The following is a 24,200-nucleotide window of genomic DNA, read 5'->3' as shown; positions in this document are numbered from 1 at the left end:
TACAATGTGATTTCCTGGATTCTTTCCCCCCATTCTGTCTCTCATAGTTGAAGTGTACCTATAATGAAAATTACAGGCCTCTCTCATCTTTTTAAGTGGGAGAACTTGCACAGTTGGTGGCTGACTAAATACTTTTTTGCCCCACTGTATGTGCCTGCCAATTTCCTTGTAAATATCTTGAAAAATAAAGTTTGAAGAAAAAACCATTTGATCTCATTGGTTAATGAGGCCCATTTAGGACTGTGTTCTCCTCATACATATTACGGCAATTTTCTAAAAAATTTTTTTTAAATATTTGATTTCTAATGTCTCAAGAACAGAAACATTTTAATTCTGTAAAAAGTATGTTCTGAATTCCATGAGACCAGTTTTGTGCAATTTGGATTGAATTTGAATTTTCACCTGATATGTCTAGTTTTAACACAGTGTTATTTCACATATTATCTGTTTTAAAAAAATTTTTTTAATGCTTCCAGACTTTTGGTCTATAGTGTATGAAGTATTAGGTATGTTTATTGTTTGTTTCTGACGATATCCGTTTGACTTTGGACGGTAAATTAAAGTATTGAAGCTAGAACTAAAACACATGGTGCGTGACCTAACAGAGTTACAGCTTACGTCACTAGATTGGGTCCTTTGAACTATTCCTCTAAGTGAACCAAACCTTTTAATTCACCGTCCGGAGCTGCGTCTAGAAAGATTGCTCATGCAGCAGTTTCAACCCTTACAGTTGAGGATTTATACAATAAATAATTATGAGGCATGTAACAATTCACCCAGTTCATGGTTCAGTTTGGTTCATGATTCGATTTTTTTTGGGGGGGGCGGAGATAAATGAAAATTTTGTTACCAAAAATGCAGCATTTATTTTCCTATTCTTTATCAATTTAAATGTTCTGTTTGTTTCATTTTATTAATAACCAACAATGATAAACCCACATTCGTAAATAGACTAACATAGGCTATTAACTAAAATATTCCTTTTTATTAAAAATGAAAGTTGCTAACAAAGGCCTTTTCTTAATAAACATTTGTACTTCCTCCATTTGCTTCTCTTCATCTTCCAGCAGTTTGTTTAAAAAAAAAAAGGGCTCCAATTTCTTGCTTAATCTGTTTACAATCTCACAACAGCTCTTTTCCATTTTGTGTGTGTGTTTTCACAGCATTAGAGCTGTGTTACTTCCATCTTGAAGTATTTTTTACGGTATCGTACCACATGCTGTCTAAACGATGCAGTTACAGCTTGGGGGGGGGGGGGAACTAAGAGATTAGGCAGCCTGATAATGATTGTGATTCATTTTTTTTAAATTTAATCAATTCGAAGAGTCATAAATTTGTATCGCAATTTATCACGTGATATGTCTAATAGTTATGAATCCTTTTTATGTGGAACAGAAAGCTTCCATATGATAGTAACAGGATGCATTTAATGTCTGATAACTACAGTATAGTCTATTAGTGAACGTTTTCGTGTTTATATACTAAAAGCTGCAACTTGAAAAGAATGAATTCTTCATGAATCATGCATTTGTAGGTTTTTTTATTTTATTTATTTATCCCCCCCCCCCACCTTGTAGTGTGATTGTTCGACTCTGAAACTTCTTTGTAAAATTAGCTGAACCTGCATCGGACTGCTGTCAGTGGAAAAGCTCTACTGAGCTGTTTGAGACACTGTTAGTCAGCTTTATTTATGAAAACTTATTGTCTGGGACTTTTATTATGGTTTGTTTTTTAATGAGTATACTGACTGAAGATGTTCTCTCACATGCATGTGTGTGTATTTGCTAACACGATGTTAAAGACTCAAGCTACAAAGAAGGTACAGCTGTTTTAAGTATCTTGTGTTCACTGGCTCTTGGTGTCATCTCACTTGGTTTGGTTCCCCATGGAATGGATCCATGACTGTCATTTTCATTTTATATCCCCCCCCACCAAAAGTCACATTTACTCGGTCTTGTTTCATCTGATGAAGTTATGTTTTCATTACAGCAACACACTCACTCATCACCTGGTGGATCACTGACATTTGGTCTGAAATCATTTTCAGTGTGAAGTTATCACATTGATGTTATGCCATAGTGTAGATAATAATTAAGGAGAAAATGTGATGTAGCAGAGACACAGACAAACATCACTTCATGTCAGAATTAATAATGCTGTTGTTGCTCACTCCTGTGTGTTTATACCTTTGAAATGCCTGGTCTTTTTCTTTCCCTCCTTTCCCCTGCCTCTTTCACTTTTCTGCTTTCGTTCTCACGGTTTGACCCTCTCACGACTTTTGTTGTTTATTTTCCCCAAAAAAAATTTATTTTATTTTTGCTTGCTTTCATTGCGCCGCCACCACCTATTTTAATTTATTTATTTTGGGCTTTCTCTCACACTTGGTCTCCTGCTCTGTCTGCCTTCTCTCTTTTTTTTTTTTTTTTTTTTGTCTGCCTCATTATTATTTTTTATTTTCATTGCCTGTCTGTCTGTCTTTCTTTTCTCTCTCTCGTTTGTTTTGCTTGTTTCCCCCCTCTTCCCCCGATGTCATGTCCTCCAGGCCGCTGTGCGCCGTAGTACCAAGGTGAGCCTAAACACAGCAGCCACAGACTCTGGGGAAATGTAGTTTCTGCAGTAATTCACAAATGCATGTCTTCTACTATGGTCACTCTTAGGACCATTACACACTCAAAGTAACCGTTCAATAGATTAGCGTTCAGACTGTACAAACTCATACACTCTGTTCATATGCAGTGGCGTACTCTGGGACGACTCTCCTACTCCAACTCCCTCCCCTCCCTCGTAACGGTATGTTCAAAAGTCCCAAATCTCCCCTACTTCACCTAAGGTGGTGGTACAGTCCAGTCATGGAGGTGCTGCGGAAAGACGCGTCTCTAAATATCCAGAAAATGCACGATTGTGGAAAAAATATTCACTTAATCTCAGCATTTCCTCCTATGACTGAGCTCTGTGGTGTGCTTTTTTTTATAAATGTATAGCATTATACTGAGCACAGTTGGTGGTTCATACATCTCCCGGCAAAGTCAACCTCTTGACATGGAGTCCCTTTACACCCCCCACCCCCCAAATCTGGTGGCACTAAGGATTTTCATGTCAGCTTGTCAACACCGAGGACCATCATTTGGTCATTTCTTGTGCACTGAGGAGAAGAATTAAAATAGGCTGTCTTTCTTTGTTTTGTAATGAACTTAAAAAAACACACACACACACAAACCTGTATTTCTCTATCTTTATTGCTTGTCTTCTCTGCTCCTCCTTCTCTCTCCATGCCTCTTTCTCGTTTCCGTCTTCCCTACAGACTGGCCGTCCCTCTGGTGCTGGTACAGATCTCTCAGGCTCAGTCTTGGTGGAGAATGAACCTGCCACTCCTTCCCAGAGTGCACTGGGGGCTCCCATAATGCCACAGCCCAGCAGGACCCCTAGTGAGCCTCCCAGCAGCCTTGCTCCCTCTATCTCCAGCAAAGTGAGACTTGGGGGACGGGAATGAGGTCTTTCCTGTTTGACCCAAACCATAAATACTGTAATGATATTTAGAAAAAAGTACACTTCATATGTAATCACGAAACAAACGCAAGCACACACATTCGTTTGGAAAAATAGCTTTTACATTTCCTTATCCAGCTCATTCCTGTTTTTATTTCTGTCCTTTACTTTTAATCCTTAAGTGCCTAACAGGTTGATTAATTCTCACTTTGTCTCAGGAGGAGGAGGCTCTGCGTGCTCAGGTGAAGGATCTCGAGGAGAAGTTGGAGACTCTGCGTATAAAGCGGACCGAGGACAAAGCGAAGCTGAAGGAACTCGAGAAGCACAAGATCCAGCTGGAGCAGCTACAGGAGTGGAAGAGCAAAATGCAGGAGCAGCAGAATGAGCTGCAAAAACAACTCAAAGAAGCCAAGAAGGTAACCCACAGGCCTAATGCTCCTAAAGTAAAATGAACATCAGAAACGGCATCAAGCATATAAAAGAAAAGAGCTTATAATGGGGGGAAAATAGACACCCTAAGGTGTTTTGTCCATAGTGTCATGAAATCATGAGAAGTTGGAATTGTGACGATGCCACAGTTGCACCTTAAGCCTAGGTCACAACCGGACGTACGATTTTTTGGCCGTGCGATTTTTGGCGTTTCCCAAATCGCTGCGTGGTTTTTTGTTTTTTTTTTGTTCGTGGAGAAAGACGCACATTGGCCGTAAGTTTGTCTTGCAACCTGAAAAAACCGTAAGCGCCTGTAGAGTTTGTTTGACATGACAAATAACCTCTGCGGCCAGTCTACGGCTCGAAAATCAGCACGTCACACGCACGCCCTCCATGCGTTTCTTGCACGTAGACCAGCCGTAGGAGCACGTACGGCCGGTTGTGACCTAGGCTTTACTTACACGTACACGATAGTTAATTTCCACCAACAACCATGGAACTGTAATTTTAGCCAATTCTGTGAACCAGACCTATAAAAGAGGCTGATATTAAGATGGGAAGCAAGTGAATTTAATACAGCATCTTTCACTGAATCATAATTTCCCTTGTTACTCTTATTAAATTTTCATTCTTGCTTGCCTTGTTCTGTGTATGTGTGCAGGAAGCACGTGAGGCTCAGGAAGCTAAAGACCGCTACATGGAAGAGATGGCAGACACGGCAGACGCAATCGAAATGGCCACTCTGGATAAAGAAATGGCTGAGGAAAGGGCGGAGTCACTACAGCAAGAGGTGGAGAGTCTGAAGGAGAAAGTGGAGGAGTTAACCATGGACCTGGAAATCCTTAAACATGAGATTGAAGAGAAAGGTGGAACACACACACACACATGCTGTACACCACTGACAGACTTCTACTAAAATGGACAGTGTTACATTTTGTATTGGAGTATTGTAGGATAACTGATGATGAAAACATTCTAGGACTGGCTTTTGAACAGTGCATTTAATTATGGGTCTCGGGTTTGACTCTCGCATTCTTGTTTCTTTATTTTCTCTGCATGCGCAGGTTCAGACGGTGCAGCCTCCAGTTATCAGGTGAAACAGCTGGAGGAGCAGAACGCACGACTGAAAGAGGCATTGGTCAGGTGAGCATTTTGCTGTGTTTTCCTCATTTTATTAAAAATTGTTTCAGCAGAACTAAGAGTTATTTATTTGCTCGTGAAGCCGTCCCAAGACATGGTTAGCATGGTATTCTGTGGATGGACATGGCTCAGAACTCAGCATCCTGTCAAATCTTTATTTATTGGTGTATTTTTGCTCTATTTATTGTAAATTCTGCTATCGTCGATATAAATTGTTGCCACTTTTGCACCACATGCAAACTGTTTATTTCCTACTGTATCCTGGGTCCACTATTTAAAAAAAAAAAGTGCCTGGCTCTTGTGCTGGATGAGGTTATTCTAACGGCTGCTTGTTGGCTTTGTACCTAGGATGCGTGATCTGTCTTCATCTGAGAAGCAGGAGCACGTGAAGCTACAGAAGCAGATGGAGAAGAAGAACTCTGAACTGGAGACTCTGAGAGTGCAGAAGGAGAAACTGCAAGAGGAGATGAAGCAGGCTGAGGCCACCATTGATGAGCTCAAAGAGCAGGTCAGAAAAAGGACAAGCATCCATCTAAGTATAGTATGACACAGCCTTTTACTCTGTACAGTGGTGCTTGAAAGTTTGAGAGTCCTTTAGAATTTTCTGTATTTCTGCATAAGTATGATCTAAAACATCAGATTTTCACACAAGTCCTAAAAGTAGATAAAGAGAACCCAGTTAAACAAATGAGACAAAAATATTATACTTGGTCATTTATTTACTGAGGAAAATGATCCAATATTACATATCTGTGAGTGGCAAAAGTATGTGAACCTCTAGGATTAGCAGTTAATTTGAAAGTGAAATTAGAGTCAGGTGTTTTCAATCAATGGGATGACAATCAGGTGTGAGTGGGCACCCTGTTTTATTTAAAGAACAGGGATCTATCAAAGTCTGATCTTCACAACACATGTTTGTGACAGTGCATCATGGCATGAACAAAGGAAATTCCTGAGGACCTCAGAAAAAGCGTTGTTGATGCTCATCAAGCTGGAAAAGGTTACAAAACCATCTCTAAAGAGTTTGGACTCCACCAGTCCACAGTCAGACAGATTGTGTACAAATGGAGGAAATTAAAGACCGTTGTTACCCTCCCCAGGAGTGGTCAACCAAAGAGCAAGGCGTGTAATAGTCTGCGAGGTCACAAAAGACCCCAGGGTAACTTCTAAGCAACTGAAGGCCTCTCTCACATTGGCTATTCAAGTTTCAAAGTGTTTGTCATATGCACAGTAAGGGACATGTCCTCTTGCACAATGAAATTCTTAGTTTGCTGTCCACCATGAATGCCAATTACAATAGTAAATAGGTGGAAGAACGAATACAAAGTAAAGACAATATAGTGCAAAATAAAAGCAACAAAAAAATTATATATAGTACAAAATAAAGGTATTAATCAGGTTGGAAAAGGTTATAAAACCATCTCTAACGGGTTTGTACTCCACCAATCCACAGTCGGACAGATTGTGTACAAATGGAAATTCAAGACTAATAGTAATTGTCAGCGAGGTCACAAAGGACCCCAGGGTAACTTCTAAGCAACTGAAGGCCTCTCTCACATTGGCTAATGTTCATGAGTCCACCATCAGGAGAACACTGAACAACAATGGTGTGCATGGTAGGGTTGGAGGTGAAAGCCACTGCTCTCCAAAAAGAACATTGCTGCTCGCCTGCAGTTTGTTAAGGATCACGTGGACAAGCCAGAAGGCTATTGGAAAAATGTTTTGTGAGACCAAAATAGAACTTTTTGGTTTAAATGAGAAGCGTTATGTTTGGAGAAAGGAAAGCACTGCATTCCAGCATAAGAACCTTATCCCATCTGTGAAACATGGTGGTGGTGGTGGTAGTATCATGGTTTGGGCCTGTTTTGCTGCATTTGGGCCAGGACGGCTTGCCATCATTGATGGAACAATGAATTCTGAATTATACCAGCGAGTTCGAAAGGAAAATGTCAGGATATCTGTCCATGAACTGAATCTCAAGAGAAGGCGGGTCATGCAGCAAGACAACGACCCTAAGCACACAAGTCGTTCTACCAAAGAATGGTTAAAGAAGAATAAAGTTAATGTTTTGGAATGGCCAAGTCAAAGTCCTGACCTTAATCCAATCGAAATGTTGTGGAAGAACCTGAAGCGAGCAGTTCATGTGAGGAAACCCACCAACATCCCAGAGTTGAAGCTGTTCTGTATGGAGGAATGGGCTAAAATTCCTCCAAGCCGGTGTGCAGGACTGATCAACAGTTACCGCAGACGTTTAGTTGCAGTTATTGCTGCACAAGGGGGTCACACCAGATACTGAAAGCAAAGGTTTACATACTTTTGCAACTCACAGATATGTAGTAATGGATCATTTTCCTCAATAAATAAATGACCAAGTGTAATATTTTTGTCTCATTTGTTTAACTGGGTTCTCTTTATCTACTTTTAGGAGTTGTGTGAAAACCTGATGTTGTTTTAGGTCATATTTATGCAGAAATATCGAAAATTCTAAAGGCTTCACAAACTTTCAAGCACCACTGTACATATACTGTGTGATTTATTTTTAATAATATAAAAAATATGAATGATGATTCTTTTATTTTGCATCCTTATAACTTTTGCAGTTATGTCTACACTATAAATATGTAACCCAATTAAATTACAAAGAGGTGAACATTGCATCCACAGAACCCTGGTGCTACAGTGCAGGGGTTTAGTTATGCAGTTTGCGAAACTTGGAACTTGTTAGCACTTAATATAAATTTTTAGATGGCAAATAAATGGTACGGTGTATTTTAGGTGGATGCTGCACTAGGAGCAGAAGAGATGGTGGAAACTCTGACCGAGAGAAATCTGGACCTAGAGGAGAAAGTGAGAGGGCTGAGAGAGACCGTCACTGACTTGGTAAGACATGCAACACTTTGCAATCGGAATAACTTGCTCTCCAAATACAAGGTGGACAGGAAACATAACATAACTTCAAAAGAATCAGCTTGAAGGATAAAATGTGCAATACAAATGGGAATTGAATGCTAAAGAGTAAAAGCTTATGCCATTTACAGCCCAAATTATTATACATTTTTAATATTGAACTACTGTACTGGTTTACTGGGGGGGGGGAATTCAGATGTTGAAATGATGACCTGAATATATGCAGATGGAATGAATATTTTGAACTGAATAAACACAGTCTGTTATCTTGAGCTAATATGCTGAAAATTAGTGTATATATTTAACTAAATGATGTGGTTTACCTAATATTCTGATATCCTGAGAAAAACATACTGAGACTCTAATAATATATTTTAAAAACTGCATAAACACAAACTTATTTAAAAAAAAATTCAGGACATGGAGAACATTATACAGTTGCGTGAAGATATGAAGTTTATCTTTGAGTGGTGAAAATATTCACACGTGAGTGAAAATATTTTCAACATAATCATCAACTTCATCTTTCTGCACCACCATGTAATGTTCTTTATGTTCTATGGAAACGTCCACAAAAAAATATGCAAGTTAATCAAGAGAACTTAAATTTTGAACCAGTTTGCCATTTTGACAGTGCACATCTAGTCAGTGGGAAGACACTGGGAGTGACATCATCGGAGTGAAATATCGTGAATTATTGTACGTACATTTTTTTTTTTGATGGAATATAAACATATATTCTATTCCCTTCTAGTGGGTTTTATTTATTTGGTTTAATAGCATGCAATATTGTTTGCATATCGCTTATCCTACATGTATTACATCACTCTGCCCAGTGGAGAATGGGTATTGAATATGGTTTACGATATTGCATGGTTGTCAAGACAACATGACATCATGCCTCACAGATGTAGAACTTCCGTGCTAGCGAGTGACTGTGACAATTTGAAAACCAACGTAGCTGCCAGATTTGCTTCGTTAAATATGGAAGATTTTGAAAGAGAGAGACAGATAATAATAATGATGATATTAGCTGGCTTTTTTCATGGTATATCAGATATATTCCATTTCAGCTAGCATGATACTGAACGAGTGCTGAAGAAGAGTATCATGCTTGCTGAAATGGAATATACGATCTACCACTCAACACCAGCCAATATTATTTAAATGTAAGGCAGGTCCATGATGTAGTTCATATGGAAAAATGAGTTTTTCAACACTAAGAGAATTTTTATTTTTATAGTATATAATTATTAGACACATTCACAAACAAAAATTACCCAAATTTATCCAAACAATTGATCGACGTCACTTGTGAGGAAATAGAGATTTGTCGTGGTTTTGGTTCTCAATGTCCGGGATGTAGCTCGTATGAAAAAGATGAGTGGTATATTTCCCAGTAAAACACTCGTGTCCATATAATATACCAGTATATAGAACTGAAATCCTGGCTATACACGGTCTAAGCTGAAATTACAAACATGTTGGACCCTTCCCTACACTGTTTTTATTCCATCCCTGGTCCTGTAGGAAGCAATAAATGAGATGAACGATGAGCTGCAGGAGAATGCACGAGAGACAGAGCTGGAACTGCGTGAGCAGTTGGACCTGGCAGGAGCTCGAGTCCGAGAGGCCAACAAGAGAGTGGAAGCAGCTCAGGAGACTGTGGCCGATTATCAACAGACTATCAGTAAATACAGGGAGCTCACGACTCACCTACAGGTCAGACATCGGGGAGTGACACAGAATCAGTAGATTGAAAGAATTTTGGTGCTTTTTGGTATTTATCTAGTGGACTGTAATTTTCTAGTCTTTCTACTCCATTTCCTCTTCACAAAAACAGGAAGTGAATAGAGAGCTGACCAATCAGCAGAGTGCCACAGCCGAGCAGCTTCAACAGCCTCCTACCGAGCTCTTCGACTTCAAAATCAAATTCGCAGAGACCAAAGCTTACGCCAAGGTACAACTTCCTCTATGGATCCAGCTCTAATTTAATACAGTGCCTTGCAAAAGTATTCATACCCCTTGAACTTTTTCACATTTTTCCACCTTACAACCACGAACTTAAGTTTTTTTTTTTTTTTGAGATTTTATGTGATAGACCAACACAGAGTAGCACATAATTGTGAAGTGAAACGAAAAATGATAAATGGTCTTCAAAATTTTAAACAAATAAAAATCTGAAAAATGTGGTGTGCATCAGTATTCAGCCCCCTGTACTTTGATACCTCTAAATACAATCCAGTGCAATCAGTTGCCTTCAGAAGTCATCTAATTAGTTAATAGAGTCCTACTGTGTGTAATTTACTCTCAGCATAAATACACTTGTTCTGTGAAGGCCTCAGTGGTTTGTTAGAGAACACTGAAGAACAAACAGCATCATGAAGACCAAAGAACTCACCAGACAGGTCAGGGATAAAGTTCTGGAGAAGTTTAAAGCAGGGTTAGGTTATAAAAAAATATCCCAAGCTCTGAACATCTCAAGAAGCACTGTTCAATCCATCATTCAAAAATGGAAAAAGTATGGCACAACTGCAAACCTACCAAGACATGGCCGTCCACCTAAACTGACAGAGCGAGCAAGGAGAGCACTGGTCAGAGAAGCAGCCAAGAGGCCCATGATCACTCTGGAGGAGCTGCAGAAATCCACAGCTCAGGTGGGAGAATCTGTGCACAGGACAGCTATAAGTCGTACACTCCACAAATCTGGCCTTTTTGGAAGAGTGGCAAGAAGAAAGCCATTGTTGAAAGACGGGCATAAGAAGCCATGTAGGGGACACAGCAAACATGTGGAAGAAGGTGCTTTGGTCAGATGAGACCAAAGTTGAACATTTTGGCCTAAATGCAAAGCGCTATGTGTGGTGGAAAACTAACACTGCTCATCACCCTGCACACACCATCCCCACTGTGAAACATGGTGGTGGCAGCATCATGCTATGGGGATGCTTTTCTTCAGCAGGGACAGGGAAGCTGGCCAGAGTTGATGGGAAGATGGATGGAGCTAAATACAGGGCAATCCTGGAAGAAAACCTGTTGGAGGCTGCAAAAGACTTGAGACTGGGAAGGAGATTCACCTTCCAGCAAGACAATGACCCTAAACATACAGCCAGAGCTACAATGGAATGGTTTAGATCAAAGAATATTCATGTGTTAGAATGGCCCAGTCAAAGTCCAGACCTAAATCCCATTGAGCATCTGTGGCAAGACTTGAAAATTGCTGTTCACAGACGCTCTCCATCCAATCTGGCTGAGCTTGAGCTATTTTGCAAAGACGAATGGGCAAAAATTTCAGTGTCTAGATGTGCAAAGCTGGTAGAGACATACCACAAAAGACTTGCAGCTGTAATTGCAGCAAAAGGTGGCTCTACAAAGTATTGACGCACGGGGGCTGAATACTAAAGCACATCACGTTTTTCAGATTTTTATTTGTTTAAAATTTTGAAGATCATTTATCATTTTCATTTCACTTCACAATTATGTGCTACTCTGTGTTGGTCTGTCACATAAAATCTCAATAAAAAACTTTAAAGTTCGTGGTTGTAAGGTGGAAAAATGTGAAAAAGTTCAAGGGGTATGAATACTTTTGCAAGGCACTGTATATTATATATATTTCATGAAAGTTGCACAGCTGTGTTTTTGTATGTAGGCCATTGAGATGGAGCTGCGCAAGATGGAGGTGCAGCAGGCAAACAGGCAAGTGTCACTGCTCACGTCGTTCATGCCCGACTCCTTCTTGAGGCACGGAGGAGATCATGACTGCATCCTGGTGCTGCTACTCATCCCCAGACTCATCTGTAAGGTACTACAGCAGTGCAGGAGTCTTATTGAGTATGGGTAATCACCAGGAATGTTTGAGGATTAAGCACAGGAATGTTCACACCATCCACTGGAGCAGACCGTAGATCTGAAGATTAATGCTAATTAGTCTCTGTGCTTCTGCAGGCGGAGTTGATCAGTAAACAGGCCCAGGAGAAGTTTGATCTAAATGAGAATATTACAGAACGCAGTGGGCTGCGTGGATCGGCGGGGGAGCAGCTGAGCTTCGCCTCGGGCCTTGTATATTCCCTCACAATGCTCCAGGCTACACTGCACAAATATGAGCAGTACGGATCATCAACATGCAGACATGGTCTTTTCTTTACGCCTAGAAAACAAATATGTAAAATTTCTCTTTTCTTCTGTCAGGGCACTAAACCAGTGTAGTGTGGATGTGTTTAAGCGGATGGGGACTCTGCATTCTGAGATGAGCGTACACGAGCGTTCTCTCGACTTCCTCATTGACCTACTGCATAAAGATCAGCTAGATGAAACGGTGCAAGTGGAGCCTCTCACCAAGGCCATCAAATACTACCAGGTATGTACATGTTATTCACTGATCATTGAGATAAACACACAGGGGAGTTTAGAAAATGAAGATGTACTGTAAAAACTCATGCACACCGATACACTGAATTGGATCTTCCATGTCTTTTCCTGTTCTAGCAACTGTACGGCATCCACCTGGCTGACCAGCCTGAAGATTGTACCATGCAGCTGGCAGACCACATCAAGGTACACACCGAGCGACCGTAACTAAACTGTGGTTGGTAGAAGAGAGCAACTGGACTTGCTTGAAAAGTCTTGAAGATGTTTCGCCTCTCGTCCAAAAGGCATCCTCAGTTCTGTCTGTCTAATAGGGAGTATCAAGTATTTATCCTCTCATGGATCATAATAGAATCTGAATCAGAATGCTGATGGCTGCATTGTAGGTGGCTGATAGATGTCATAGACATAGTTTCTATATATGTTTCTACACACTTTGGGATGAGTTCCCTTCGACTAGTGCGGGAGTATGAGAGGACTTCCAGAAAACTGGCAGACATCTTAGCCAGAGAGGATCGTTCATTTTTTGTCAACCTGGAACGACCATCACTGAACAGAGGTGGGTGTCTATGACATCTATCAGCCACCTACAATGCAGCCATCAGCATTCTGATTCGGATTCTATGATGACCCATGAGAGGATAAATACTTGATACTCCCTATTAGACAGACAGAACTGAGGATGCCTTTCGGACGAGAGGCGAAACGTCTTCAAGACTTTTCAAGCAAGTCCAGTTGCTCTCTTCTACCAACCACAGATTACTATGTACCTGGATGACTGAGTATCTTCACAGATATGACCGTAACTAAACATTCAGCACCACCTGTAACGACCCTTACAGCACCATAAAGATGGATGTTCTTGCTGTATAATTGTAGTCACTGTTTGTGTCTCTCACCTCAGTTTATCCAAAGTGCCCTGGACTGTATGGGGACAGAGCTAGGGCGCCTGCGTTCCTTCCTGCAGCCTGGGCAGGAAGGGGCGGAGCTCACGTTGCTGCTGAAGGACCTGGAAACTTCCTGCGGAGACATTCGTCAGTTCTGTAAGAAAATCCGCAGGAGGATGCCTGGGACTGATGCGCCTGGGATACCTGCCGCACTCTCTTACCCTCCTCAGGTATGTGCTTGTTAGTGTACATAGCCATATCTATGTGCTTTTACTCATCAGTGTGTTTTATATATTCATGTGTGTGTGTGTGTGTGTGTGTGTGTAGGTGGGTGAGACCCTGGCAGAAAGCAGGAAGCAGCTGAGTTGTGTAGTTGCAGTGCTGCAGGAGACAGCAGCAGCAGGAGCTCAACTCATCGCAACCCTCTCGGAGCAGGAGGGGCTTGGCGCACCCACTCTCGAGGATGGAGTCTTTAAAGCAGTAGAGCAGGTAAACACACACTTTGCTTCATGTAACATTGAGCTGTGGTGTGGAAACAAACATATACGAGAGATGTTTGCATATTTCACTGACTGTGTGTGTGTGTGTGTGTGTGTGTGTGTGTGTGCGCACGCATAGATTTACGGTTCTCATGGTCAGAATCCACGCGAGTGTCTGCGCCAGTCATGCAGCACAGTCATCGCAACCATGAACAAGATGGCCACTGCTATGCAAGAGGGAGAGTACGATTCTGAGAAACCGCAACATGTGGTGAGGGATACATACACACAGTGCGCTGTGCTTTCTGTCCACAAACTTCAGAATCTTAAAATCAGTACCACACACAAACACAAAAAAAAAAAAACCTCTGCCCATAATCCTACTGTGTGTGTGTGTGTGTGTGTTACAGCCTCCCCCTGTAGAGATGCGTTCTGCTGCTCTGAGAGCTGAGATCACTGATGCGGAAGGACTCGGTTTCAAACTGGAGGACAGAGAGACCGTCATCAAGGAACTTAAGAAGTCCCTCAAGATCAAGGTGAGAGAGACAACCCTATGTCAAGTAATGACAGTTCTGTAAGTTACATTAATAGCTTAAAATAACTTGCATCTTGTCCTGAAAAACACACATTTTCTGTTCAGAATAATAAATTTTACAAACGGTCCTTAGACAGGGAGGAAAAAAAAACCAGAGCATGCCTACCTATGATGATGCCTGTAATATTTCTGTTACATCATATGTTACATCTTCTCTCTCAGGGGGAGGAGTTAAGTGAGGCGAATGTGCGGCTGAGTTTGCTGGAGAAGAAGTTGGACACATCTACTAAAGACGCGGATGAACGAGTGGAGAAGATCCAGACCAAACTGGACGAGACAAACACACTGCTGAAGAAAAAGGAGAAGTGTGTGTTGTGTGGGTGTAGCTGTGTATGTGTCTGTAAGAAACGTTATTTTTTTCATCTGTTATTTGTGTGCGCGCATGCAGGGAGTTTGAGGAGACAATGGATGCACTGCAAGCTGATATTGACCAGTTAGAGGCAGAGAAGGCAGAGCTTAAACAGAGACTCAACAGCCAATCACGGATGACTATCGAAGGGCTGCGTGGAACACCAGCATCCGGCATTGCTTCTATTGTCACAGGAGGCACTACAGGTTACTTACACACATACACAGGATCTGATCACACTGTGTAGGCTTAACTATCATTTGCAATGTTGAACGTACTTGGTAAGGTGTGTGTGTGCGCGCGTGCACTCACAGGAGGTGTCGTCTCTGGTATAATGAGTGTACCGGGTACTGTGCAAGTGGTGGATTCTCCTCTTCTGAAGCAGCAAATGGATGTTCAGAGGTTCGCAATCAAACACCTGAAGAATGAAAACTACAGACTCAAGGTGAGCCACACATGATGGGGTCATTGGACGATCACAGGAGAATAACAGAATCCTTTATTAAAATGTATTATGCAAGGAATCATACAACCCTGATTCCAAAAAAGTTGGGACAAAGTACAAATTGTAAATAAAAATGGAATGCAATGATGTGGAAGTTTCGAAATTCCATATTTTATTCAGAATAGAACATAGATGACATATCAAATGTTTAAACTGAGAAAATGTATCATTTAAAGAGAAAAATTAGGTGATTTTTAAATTTCATGACAACAACACATCTCAAAGTTGGGACAAGGCCATGTTTCCCACTGTGAGACATCCCCTTTTCTCTTTACAACAGTCTGTAAACGTCTGGGGACTGAGGAGACAAGTTGCTCAAGTTTAGGGATAGGAATGTGAACCCATTCTTGTCTAATGTAGGATTCTAGTTGCTCAACTGTCAGGTCTTTTTTGTTGTGTCTTCCGTTTTATGATGCGCTGAATGTTTTCTATGGGTGAAAGATCTCGACTGCAGACTGGCCAGTTCAGTACCTGGACCCTTCTACGCAGCCATGATGCTGTAATTGATGCAGTATGTGGTTTGGCATTGTCATGTTGGAAAATGCAAGGTCTTCCCTGAAAGAAACGTCGTCTGGATGGGAGCATATGTTGCTCTAGAACCTGGATATACCTTTCAGCATTGATGGTGTCTTTCCAGATGTGTAAGCTGCCCATGCCACACGCACTAATGCAACCCCATACCATCAGAGATGCAGGCTTCTGAACTGAGCGCTGATAACAACTTGGGTCGTCCTTCTCCTCTTTAGTCCGAATGACACGGCGTCCCTGATTTCCATAAAGAACTTCAAATTTTGATTCGTCTGACCACAGAACAGTTTTCCACTTTGCCACAGTCCATTTTAAATGAGCCTTGGCCCAGAGAAGACGTCTGCGCTTCTGGATCATGTTTAGATACGGCTTCTTCTTTGAACTATAGAGTTTTAGCTGGCAACGGCGGATGGCACGGTGAATTGTGTTCACAGATAATGTTCTCTGGAAATATTCCTGAGCCCATTTTGTGGTTTCCAATACAGAAGCATGCCTGTATGCGACGCAGTGCCGTCTAAGGACCCGAAGATCACGGGCACCCAGTATGGTTTTCCGGCCTTGACCCTTACGCACAGAGATTCTTCCAGATTCTCTGAATCTTTTGATGATATTATGCACTGTAGATGATGATACGTTCAAACTCTTTGCAATTTTACACTGTCGAACTCCTTTCTGATATCGCTCCACTATTTGTCGGCGCAGAATTAGGGGGATTGGTGATCCTCTTCCCATCTTTACTTCTGAGAGCCGCTGCCACTCCAAGATGCTCTTTTTATACCCAGTCATGTTAATGACCTATTGCCAGTTGACCTAATGAGTTGCAATTTGGTCCTCCAGCTGTTCCTTTTTTGTACCTTTAACTTTTCCAGCCTCTTATTGCCCCTGTCCCAACTTTTTTGGGATGTGTTGCTGTCATGAAATTTCAAATGAGCCAATATTTGGCATGAAATTTCAAAATGTCTCACTTTCGACATTTGATATGTTGTCTATGTTCTATTGTGAATACAATATCAGTTTTTGAGATTTGTAACTTATTGCATTCCATTTTTATTTACAATTTGTACTTTGTCCCAACTTTTTTGGAATCGGGGTTGTACCAATTATCATAGAATCATCAAACTTTTTTGGGATCAAGTACGAATCAGAAGAATTGTAAACGAATCATCTTCCAAGAATCAAAGAACCTAGAATCTTCACGGAATAAAGGATAAACAGTTATAGACTCATCTAATGGTTGTCAAACAACTATTGTTAATCAGTGCAACAGAATCTTCATTCACTACAACATTGACTGCTGACCCTAGGCAGAGAAGATGAAGGCCCAGCTGGCATCTCTTCCTCCTCTGAGCGTGCCCAACATGGCCGGTGTGATGAAGGATGGCTCACTGAGTGACGGCGTTTCCGGAGCGCTGTACCGGAAAACGGACCTGTTGCTCAGCAACCTGCTCAAGATGAGTGCCGGTGTCAAAGTGGTGGACATCACCGGAAAAACACCTGGTGTGTGTGTGTGTGTGTGTGTGAGAGAGAGAGAGAGAGAGAGAGAGAGAGAGAAAATAATTTTCTATTGTCTTGTGATGTACATCACATTATGCAAGTCGTCCATTTTGTTGCTTGTATAAGTGGACAATATTTAAAAAAAAAAAAAAAGTATTTATCGGCCACATTAATGCAGCAGATAACTTTTATTTGTAGAATATAGCTGAATAATATTTCTTGAATTGATGTTACAGAAATAATCAGCAGTGTTAATGTCTTACTCAAGGAAGATTATGATACCATTAGCTACCATATTAACAGAATTAATCAAATTGCACATTTTTCAGCTTCGACACTGTGTGTTGGAGAGAGCGTATGAACACTGTGTTTCCCTCTCATTCTGCAGTAAGTGCCAGTGCTCAGCTGTTAGAGCAGACAGCGAGACTACAGGCTCTGAGTGATGCCTTAGACAAACTGAAGGTCAGAAGCATAAACACAAGCAACAATGCAGTTCATTTGCAAAGATGATTTTCTTCATACTTTTTTTTTTCCCCCTCTCAGAATGAAGTATCGGAGCATGTTGTAAACCAACAGGTGGGCGCTCAAGTTCGCTCTGATTTTGCTACATTCCCTTCGTCAACTTTCATCAAGGTGAGACCACCCACACTTTCACATCAGCCTTCCTGATTCTCCTCTCGTGACATCACCACCAGACTTTGTCACGCTATGTCGGTGAAAATCCTAGTTTAAATGACACACATATTTGACAAATTATATATTATGTACGTCACATTTCATGTAGACATAGACAGAAATAAAGTAATACAGACACCTAAATAAATTCACTCTTCCCTATGACTCCTGAAAATATAGTTATGATCATTTTCACACACAATGTGATTGTGAATAATGAGCCTTTGATGATGGGGGGAGTGGAAAAAACACCAAAGTGGCATGATCGAGCAGACGGGAACTGTTGTGACGTAGATCAGGGAATCTCCAGAAACTGGAAATGCATGCACAGCGTCTGAAGCCAGGACTTTTAAACATCGTTTTCCATCACTACCAAAGGAATACAGAGAAGCCCAGTCACTTAATACATGGATTAAAGTTTTCCGTCGCTACGACAGATTTCTGTCAACTGGGAGCGCTAAAGGTCAATAATGAGATTGATGCAGAGCCGAGGAAGAAAAAAAGGGGGGGTAGGCCCATAGGTCTGACACCGATGTGATTTACACTGTAGAACTTCACCAAGCTGCTGTGATTGCCTGTTGTTGAACCCTTTCTTGTGCTATGTTTGAGTATATGTAAAGGAATAAGTTGTTGCGCTAGATAGGCATAAATAAATAAATACAGCCTCCGCTACTGTCTAGTCCCGGGGAGGCTCGGCGTAGGCCACTGATGAAACTATTTGGCTGTCCTACTACTAGGCAACTAGGTTACTTGTCTGCTACTAATACTAGGCCTTTTGTAGTAGTAGTAATAATGATATTTGCCTATTGAAAGGTGATCAGTTGAAAAAGTTGAAGCTGCAGCAAGACCTATGCTATTAAGCCTTTTGTAGGTTAAACAGGCTTCGGCAGACAACGTTCTGAAAAGGCTGTATTTTTCTTTGGTTTGATTAGCCTACGATTTAATCTTTAAACATTATGGTTTCAGCAGTTCGCTTAAACATTGGAGGCTACAGAGTCGGGCTGCAAGATTTCCCGACACTTGTTTAAGATGACAAACTTCATAGTAAGGAGAAAATAATTCCACAGTATTTAGTGCCTCGTCAGTCTCAAAAATAATCGTGAAGGACCAACGTGAATTAAGTCCCAAAAAAACATCTCGTAGGCCTATATTTTACATTTTCAAAAAAGTCCGGAATTGGAAGTCGGTCAGTGGAGTGTAATGAAGTGTCTCATTCACTCAGCACAAAAGGTCGGAAAACAGTGGAAAAAACAGCTATTGCTTAAATAGGCTACTAATGGTTTACATTAGTAATTTAATGTATGTGACAAATAAGTTCACTGATTAAATGGATAAAGAAGCCAATACTCCGAAGCTCAAAATTCAGGAAAGTGGCTCCGGTGTCACAAGTGCACAAGAACAGTTATTTGAAAGTTAACCTGATGAATTTGTGCGTGCATGTGCGATTTCATGAAGAACCGGGACAATTGGCATTCGGTGAAAGATTCACACCTATGACTCATTATATTCGCGCGCGCCCTCTCGCCCACTGTTGCTTCGTTTTCCCGATTTACACGCGTGTCTGAAGATGGAGTTTTCAGAAATCTCCACTCTGCCCAGAGTTTGCAAAAGTAGCTGTTTTCAGTGACTGAAACCTCCGTATAGGTGTGAATGAGCGGTGCAACCGAATAAATAAATATGCGTCTTTTTTTATCCGGCTACATGTAGGCTATCACTGCGCAAAGCCTCTAATGTTGAAATGGTAGTAATATTTGTTAAAATAATAGTAGGCTAATTTCCACATTAATTGGTAAAATGGCACAAGGGATGTGATGGGGGGATGGCCGTTTTTATAAGGGGGATGATTTGAGATTTTTATTTCAGAAGGGGGATGCCTCCCCCCACATCCCCCCTCAACTCGAGTACTGCGTATAGGGCCACCTGACATAGGCCCTTCGATTTCCATCACTAGAGCGCGTCAAATTACTTTCGGTTTTGCCAGCATGGACGCGCTTCTTTTAAATGAAGGCACAGATGTGTCAGACATTGACAAAACGGTAAAGAATAAGTGAAGATGGGCTTGGCTAAATGAAATGGGCGATAATGGCAAGCCATTTAGTTCATGGTGCAAAAAGATGAAAATGGCAGGTGTGCGCTTTTGTGTAGTTTGCCATAAAAAAAAAGTCTATGGAAGCAATGGCAAAAAACTAGATGCCTTTGGCTTCACTGCGAAGAAGCAGAAAAAGTGAACTTTCACTTTACTTTTCTTGTTTCCTGGTTTTATGTCAACAGATTTTCTTATTTTTCTTTCTGTTCCACTCTTTTGAAAGCATGGTTCAAGTTCAACTGCACTTGCACTTTTCTCTGAACCACTGTTGTGCATTAGGCTACTAAAGTATTGTTGAAATAAATTTGCACTTTGCGCTGAAAACTTGATGTTTCATCATTTATAGCCAGTAATGACAATGGTAAAGTCTTGCCTTAGCTTTAGTCATTGTTAAAATTATGTAAATGTACTATAAGTAGGGGCCGAGGGGATAATGGACAACACGGCGTTTAAAATTTGACGCATCGCTGACGTGGTAGGGGCCAACGACATGGAGCTTTTTTTTTTTTCAGTCAGATTTTTTTTGCTTTAATCCATGTTAATAACATGGCAGTTTATTTAGGAATATTGTGACATTTAATGCAGTATTCCTTTGTGGTGCTTTACAATACTGAAAAGGTTGTAAAAATAATACTGGCACCTAAATAAATTCACTTCTCGATAACTGGGGAAAATAAAGCAATCTGATAGACAGGTGGTGCACTCTATTATACACACACTCCATTGCTCCTGAGTGGTGAAAATGCTTGAAAACAATGACAAACACAGGCTTGAACAGTGGGTAGGTACTCTTAGGTAGCTGGGAAAATATTTTATTTTAGCCTTCAGGTAATAAAATAAGTCGAGTAGATCTACACTAGCACTGTTCTGGTACACTGGCTGCAGTCTAGTGACTACTTTCCACTCCAGTTGTGTACACTAAGCCAGTGTTTCCCAACCACTGTGCCGCGACACATTAGTGTGCCATGAGAGATCATCAGGTGTACCGTGGGACATTATCCAATTTCACTTAATTGTTCCGAAAGTTATTTATTTACTGCAAATAATTTGTCTTCGTTCGTCTATGCCAGCGACGTATAGTGACCGGCAGAACAATTAAATACTCTTCTAATAGATGGCAGCAGGTAGCTAATTAACCTGTGTATCTACCTGTTGCCATTCAAACCATAGAATTAGCAATGCTTCAGGTGGGACAGCGGTGATAGCGATAGCAGGGATGAGTTTTCCGTTTATTGGCGGATTTCCGCTTTTTCTGAGTAAAAATCGACCTTTTTATATTATGCCAAATCTGTTGATATATATATATATATATATATATATATATATATATATATATATATAATTTTTTTTTTTTTTTTCCATTTATTGAGGGGGTTGGGGTATGTTCCTTCGTGATACTCAAGCATAATTCATTCCTACGACGGTGTTACATGTTTACATTTTCGCGATCTTTAGTCTCACTAAGTCTCACGGTAGAATACGTGTTATCTACAATGTAATTGGCCAAAACATCGATGGCGAGAGCATGATGGCCAATCATAACAGTTCTTACAAAAGAGAGGACTGACAAGCTTTTGTCTTTGGCCAAAAAGCTGAAGTCGAAATGATCAAATGAGAAGTGACTGTGAACTATAAATAATTGTATAAAGTGTACATAGACATTATCCCATAAACTTAGCATTCATTTGATTTAATACATTGAACATGTATATGATAGTCAGTAAATCTGAATTAATGCTGACAGTTTTGAAAACTTAAATATTTCAAAAGACTTCTTGAAGAAATCATATGCAACTAATGAGGACATGGGGAGAAAAGGTCAGTCACCCTAAGAAATGTTATTTAATATATGAACATTTTGATAATTAATAGAACTTAAGTTTAATTTAATTTAGTTTGTCATTTTTTGTTTATCATAAATTATAACCATACCCTTGAATGTAGAATGTGATTTTATTTTGAATTCAAACAATACTCCTATTGATTTGATACACATTTTCATGTAAATAATATAAAAAAAGACAACAGATTTTTTTTTTTTAATCTACTACAGCTCAGATTGCAGGAAAAGTGGTTTGTAAGGCCTTATTTTTCAAAATTTTCCCCCCGTTGGCTTTAGTATGTATGTAAAATTGTAAAATATGTGCTGTGGCTCAAGAAAGGTTGGGAAACACTGCAATAAGCGACACATCTCTGTGCCACACTGTGCTTTTGGAAGGTCAGTATTCAGTAGGCAATTGCTGAATTGGAACAAAAACAATTATTTTATCTTGGCCTGAGTTATAACTTACTGACAGGAATTACTATTATACTAACAATTACATCAGTAAAAGATTCTAACAGCAGCTGATATTGGTAACTATTAATGTGAACAAAAACAGGTGGTCTGTTACAATCATCCCTCCGCCATGTCCACTTGTCAGCTTGCCGAGATCTGAGTGGCAGTCGCTCACCTCATTGTGGTCATCAGTGTGATGGTCCTGGTATGGCTCAAACCGGTAGGGCTCTATCCCAAGCTCTACATTCTCCCTCTCCAACCTCCTCTTCCCCAACTAACTCCTCTTTATCCCCATCATACAAGACATGCGCTGGTTAGCGCTGTCACCTCACAGCAAAAAGATCTGGGTTCGAGCCCCGTGGCCGGCGAGGGCCTTTCTGTGCGGAGTTTGCATGTTCTCCCAGTGTCCGCGTGGGTTTCCTCCGGGTGCTCCGGTTTTCCCCACAGTCCAAAGACATGCAGGTTAGGTTAACTGGTGACTCTAAAGTTGCATTTCGACTACAACCACGCTGAACCGTGCTGGCTGGAAGTGGGTGGACACATTGGGTGGAGTTAGCGAAAGTGGGTGGACGTCAGGTGATGTCGTTAAGCAGCGCAAACAGTGACATCAGTGAGCTTTTAAGCGGTAGTCTCACGACCCGGATAGTAAACAATAAACATGGAGGACATGGAGTCGTTAGTGTTGCTGGTCTTGGTGCTGTGGCTTGTTGTCACCGACAACGCCAACAGATACTGGCAAGAGCGTATAGATGAGGCGAGGTGCATAAGGCTTCAGAAATTCTCGTAATTCGTAATTATTCTCCTTCCGGGTTTGCGGTGTTGACAGATCCCAGCGCGCTCGCGGGGCGTGTGTGGGCATGTGAGGACACTCCTCCTCACCAATCAGTGCACAGGGGAGTGTCTGCTCATGCCCCCAACCTCACTCGGCACGGCTTGGCTCGCTTCAGCCCCACTCCAAAACGGTGCGAGTTTTAGGGGCTAAGCAGGGCTGAAACGAGCTGAGTCGTGCTGGTTTTTGGTAGTCGAAACGCGAGCCGTGTCGGGCTGAAGCGAGCTGAAAAAGGGTAGTGGAAAAGGGCCATAAATTGACCGTAGGTGTGAATGTGAGTGTGAATGGTTGTGTGTGTCTATGTCTCAGCCCTGTGATGACCTGGCGACTTGTCCAGGGTGTACCCCACCTTTCGCCCGTAGTCAGCTGGGATAGGCTCCAGCTTGCCTGCGACCCTGTAGAACAGGATAAAGCGGCTAGAGATAATGAGATTGTGAGTTCGCCATTTTTTTTTTTAAAGTGCTGTCCGAATGTATCATGAGAATTATGACGACTGAGAGGAGCACCTGGTGCAGCAACAAGAGAATATTTAAATAAAAATGGTAAGAGAATAGAAAAGCTAAAATGGAGAGGACTTCCGGTCGGAACACCGTCAAAATGGCTGCATAGTGAGGGAGCTCCCGGTTGAACCAGAGCAATTAGAGAAATACCCCCATACAAACCAAACAAATCATTCCGCAAAAAGCGTAGAGAAAGGGGATAAAAAGCGATATCACCACCTTGAGCAGTAAACGTCGTCTGAAGACAGGTGGGAGAGAAAGGCGGAACGCAGCAACAAGTAGCAGCTAGCAGGTTTGAGCTAGCAAACAACGCGGTGCAGTGCGGAGAAATGGCCGACTTGGATCCGATTCTGCAAGAACTAAGAGGGCTTCGCCAAGAAAACAAAGGACAATTAGAGACAATAAGAGAAGAAATTGTTAAGGCGAATACCAGACTAGACGAGGCGGAAGGGCGAATTGAGAAAGCAGAAGAGAGGATCCAAAACACAGAAGACGTCATCACGGCTATGCTAAAGCTACACACCAAGCTGGAGGACAAGTTGCTGGATCTGGAAAGCCGCTCCAGGCGTGAGAACATAAGGATCTATGGGGTGCCGGAGGGATCCGAGAAGGAATCAACCATGATGGTCTCATTTGTGGAAAATTTACTCCATGAAGGTCTCAAGCTAACA

The 24,200-nt window shown here is 41.3% G+C and overlaps 1 protein-coding gene across 3 annotated transcripts in view; it reads left to right on the top strand.

Moving 5' to 3' along the window:
• dctn1a (dynactin 1a) overlaps positions 1 to 24,200 on the top strand; it is a 61,756-nt gene that overhangs the window by 28,630 nt on the left and 8,926 nt on the right. For 2 of the 3 annotated variants that reach the window (XM_060917074.1, XM_060917075.1), the window contains 23 exons: positions 2,543 to 2,566; positions 3,302 to 3,466; positions 3,705 to 3,902; positions 4,577 to 4,781; positions 4,980 to 5,058; positions 5,404 to 5,563; positions 7,831 to 7,935; positions 9,493 to 9,684; positions 9,806 to 9,922; positions 11,609 to 11,761; positions 11,905 to 12,065; positions 12,148 to 12,316; positions 12,445 to 12,513; positions 13,229 to 13,441; positions 13,539 to 13,700; positions 13,830 to 13,961; positions 14,101 to 14,226; positions 14,448 to 14,590; positions 14,674 to 14,840; positions 14,949 to 15,079; positions 16,972 to 17,164; positions 17,550 to 17,623; positions 17,705 to 17,794. In XM_060917074.1, coding sequence (XP_060773057.1) covers positions 2,543 to 2,566; positions 3,302 to 3,466; positions 3,705 to 3,902; positions 4,577 to 4,781; positions 4,980 to 5,058; positions 5,404 to 5,563; positions 7,831 to 7,935; positions 9,493 to 9,684; positions 9,806 to 9,922; positions 11,609 to 11,761; positions 11,905 to 12,065; positions 12,148 to 12,316; positions 12,445 to 12,513; positions 13,229 to 13,441; positions 13,539 to 13,700; positions 13,830 to 13,961; positions 14,101 to 14,226; positions 14,448 to 14,590; positions 14,674 to 14,840; positions 14,949 to 15,079; positions 16,972 to 17,164; positions 17,550 to 17,623; positions 17,705 to 17,794 — 3,228 coding nt within the window. The remainder of the gene's footprint in view (positions 1 to 2,542; positions 2,567 to 3,301; positions 3,467 to 3,704; positions 3,903 to 4,576; positions 4,782 to 4,979; positions 5,059 to 5,403; positions 5,564 to 7,830; positions 7,936 to 9,492; positions 9,685 to 9,805; positions 9,923 to 11,608; positions 11,762 to 11,904; positions 12,066 to 12,147; positions 12,317 to 12,444; positions 12,514 to 13,228; positions 13,442 to 13,538; positions 13,701 to 13,829; positions 13,962 to 14,100; positions 14,227 to 14,447; positions 14,591 to 14,673; positions 14,841 to 14,948; positions 15,080 to 16,971; positions 17,165 to 17,549; positions 17,624 to 17,704; positions 17,795 to 24,200) is intronic. The other variant, XM_060917076.1, reaches the window with a different exon arrangement.

The sequence above is a fragment of the Neoarius graeffei genome, chromosome 3 (assembly GCF_027579695.1).
Source record: "Neoarius graeffei isolate fNeoGra1 chromosome 3, fNeoGra1.pri, whole genome shotgun sequence".
In the NCBI taxonomy this organism is placed as follows: domain Eukaryota; kingdom Metazoa; phylum Chordata; class Actinopteri; order Siluriformes; family Ariidae; genus Neoarius; species Neoarius graeffei.
Note: the sequence above shows the minus strand (reverse complement) of the source record. Positions and strands in the feature narration are given on the sequence as shown.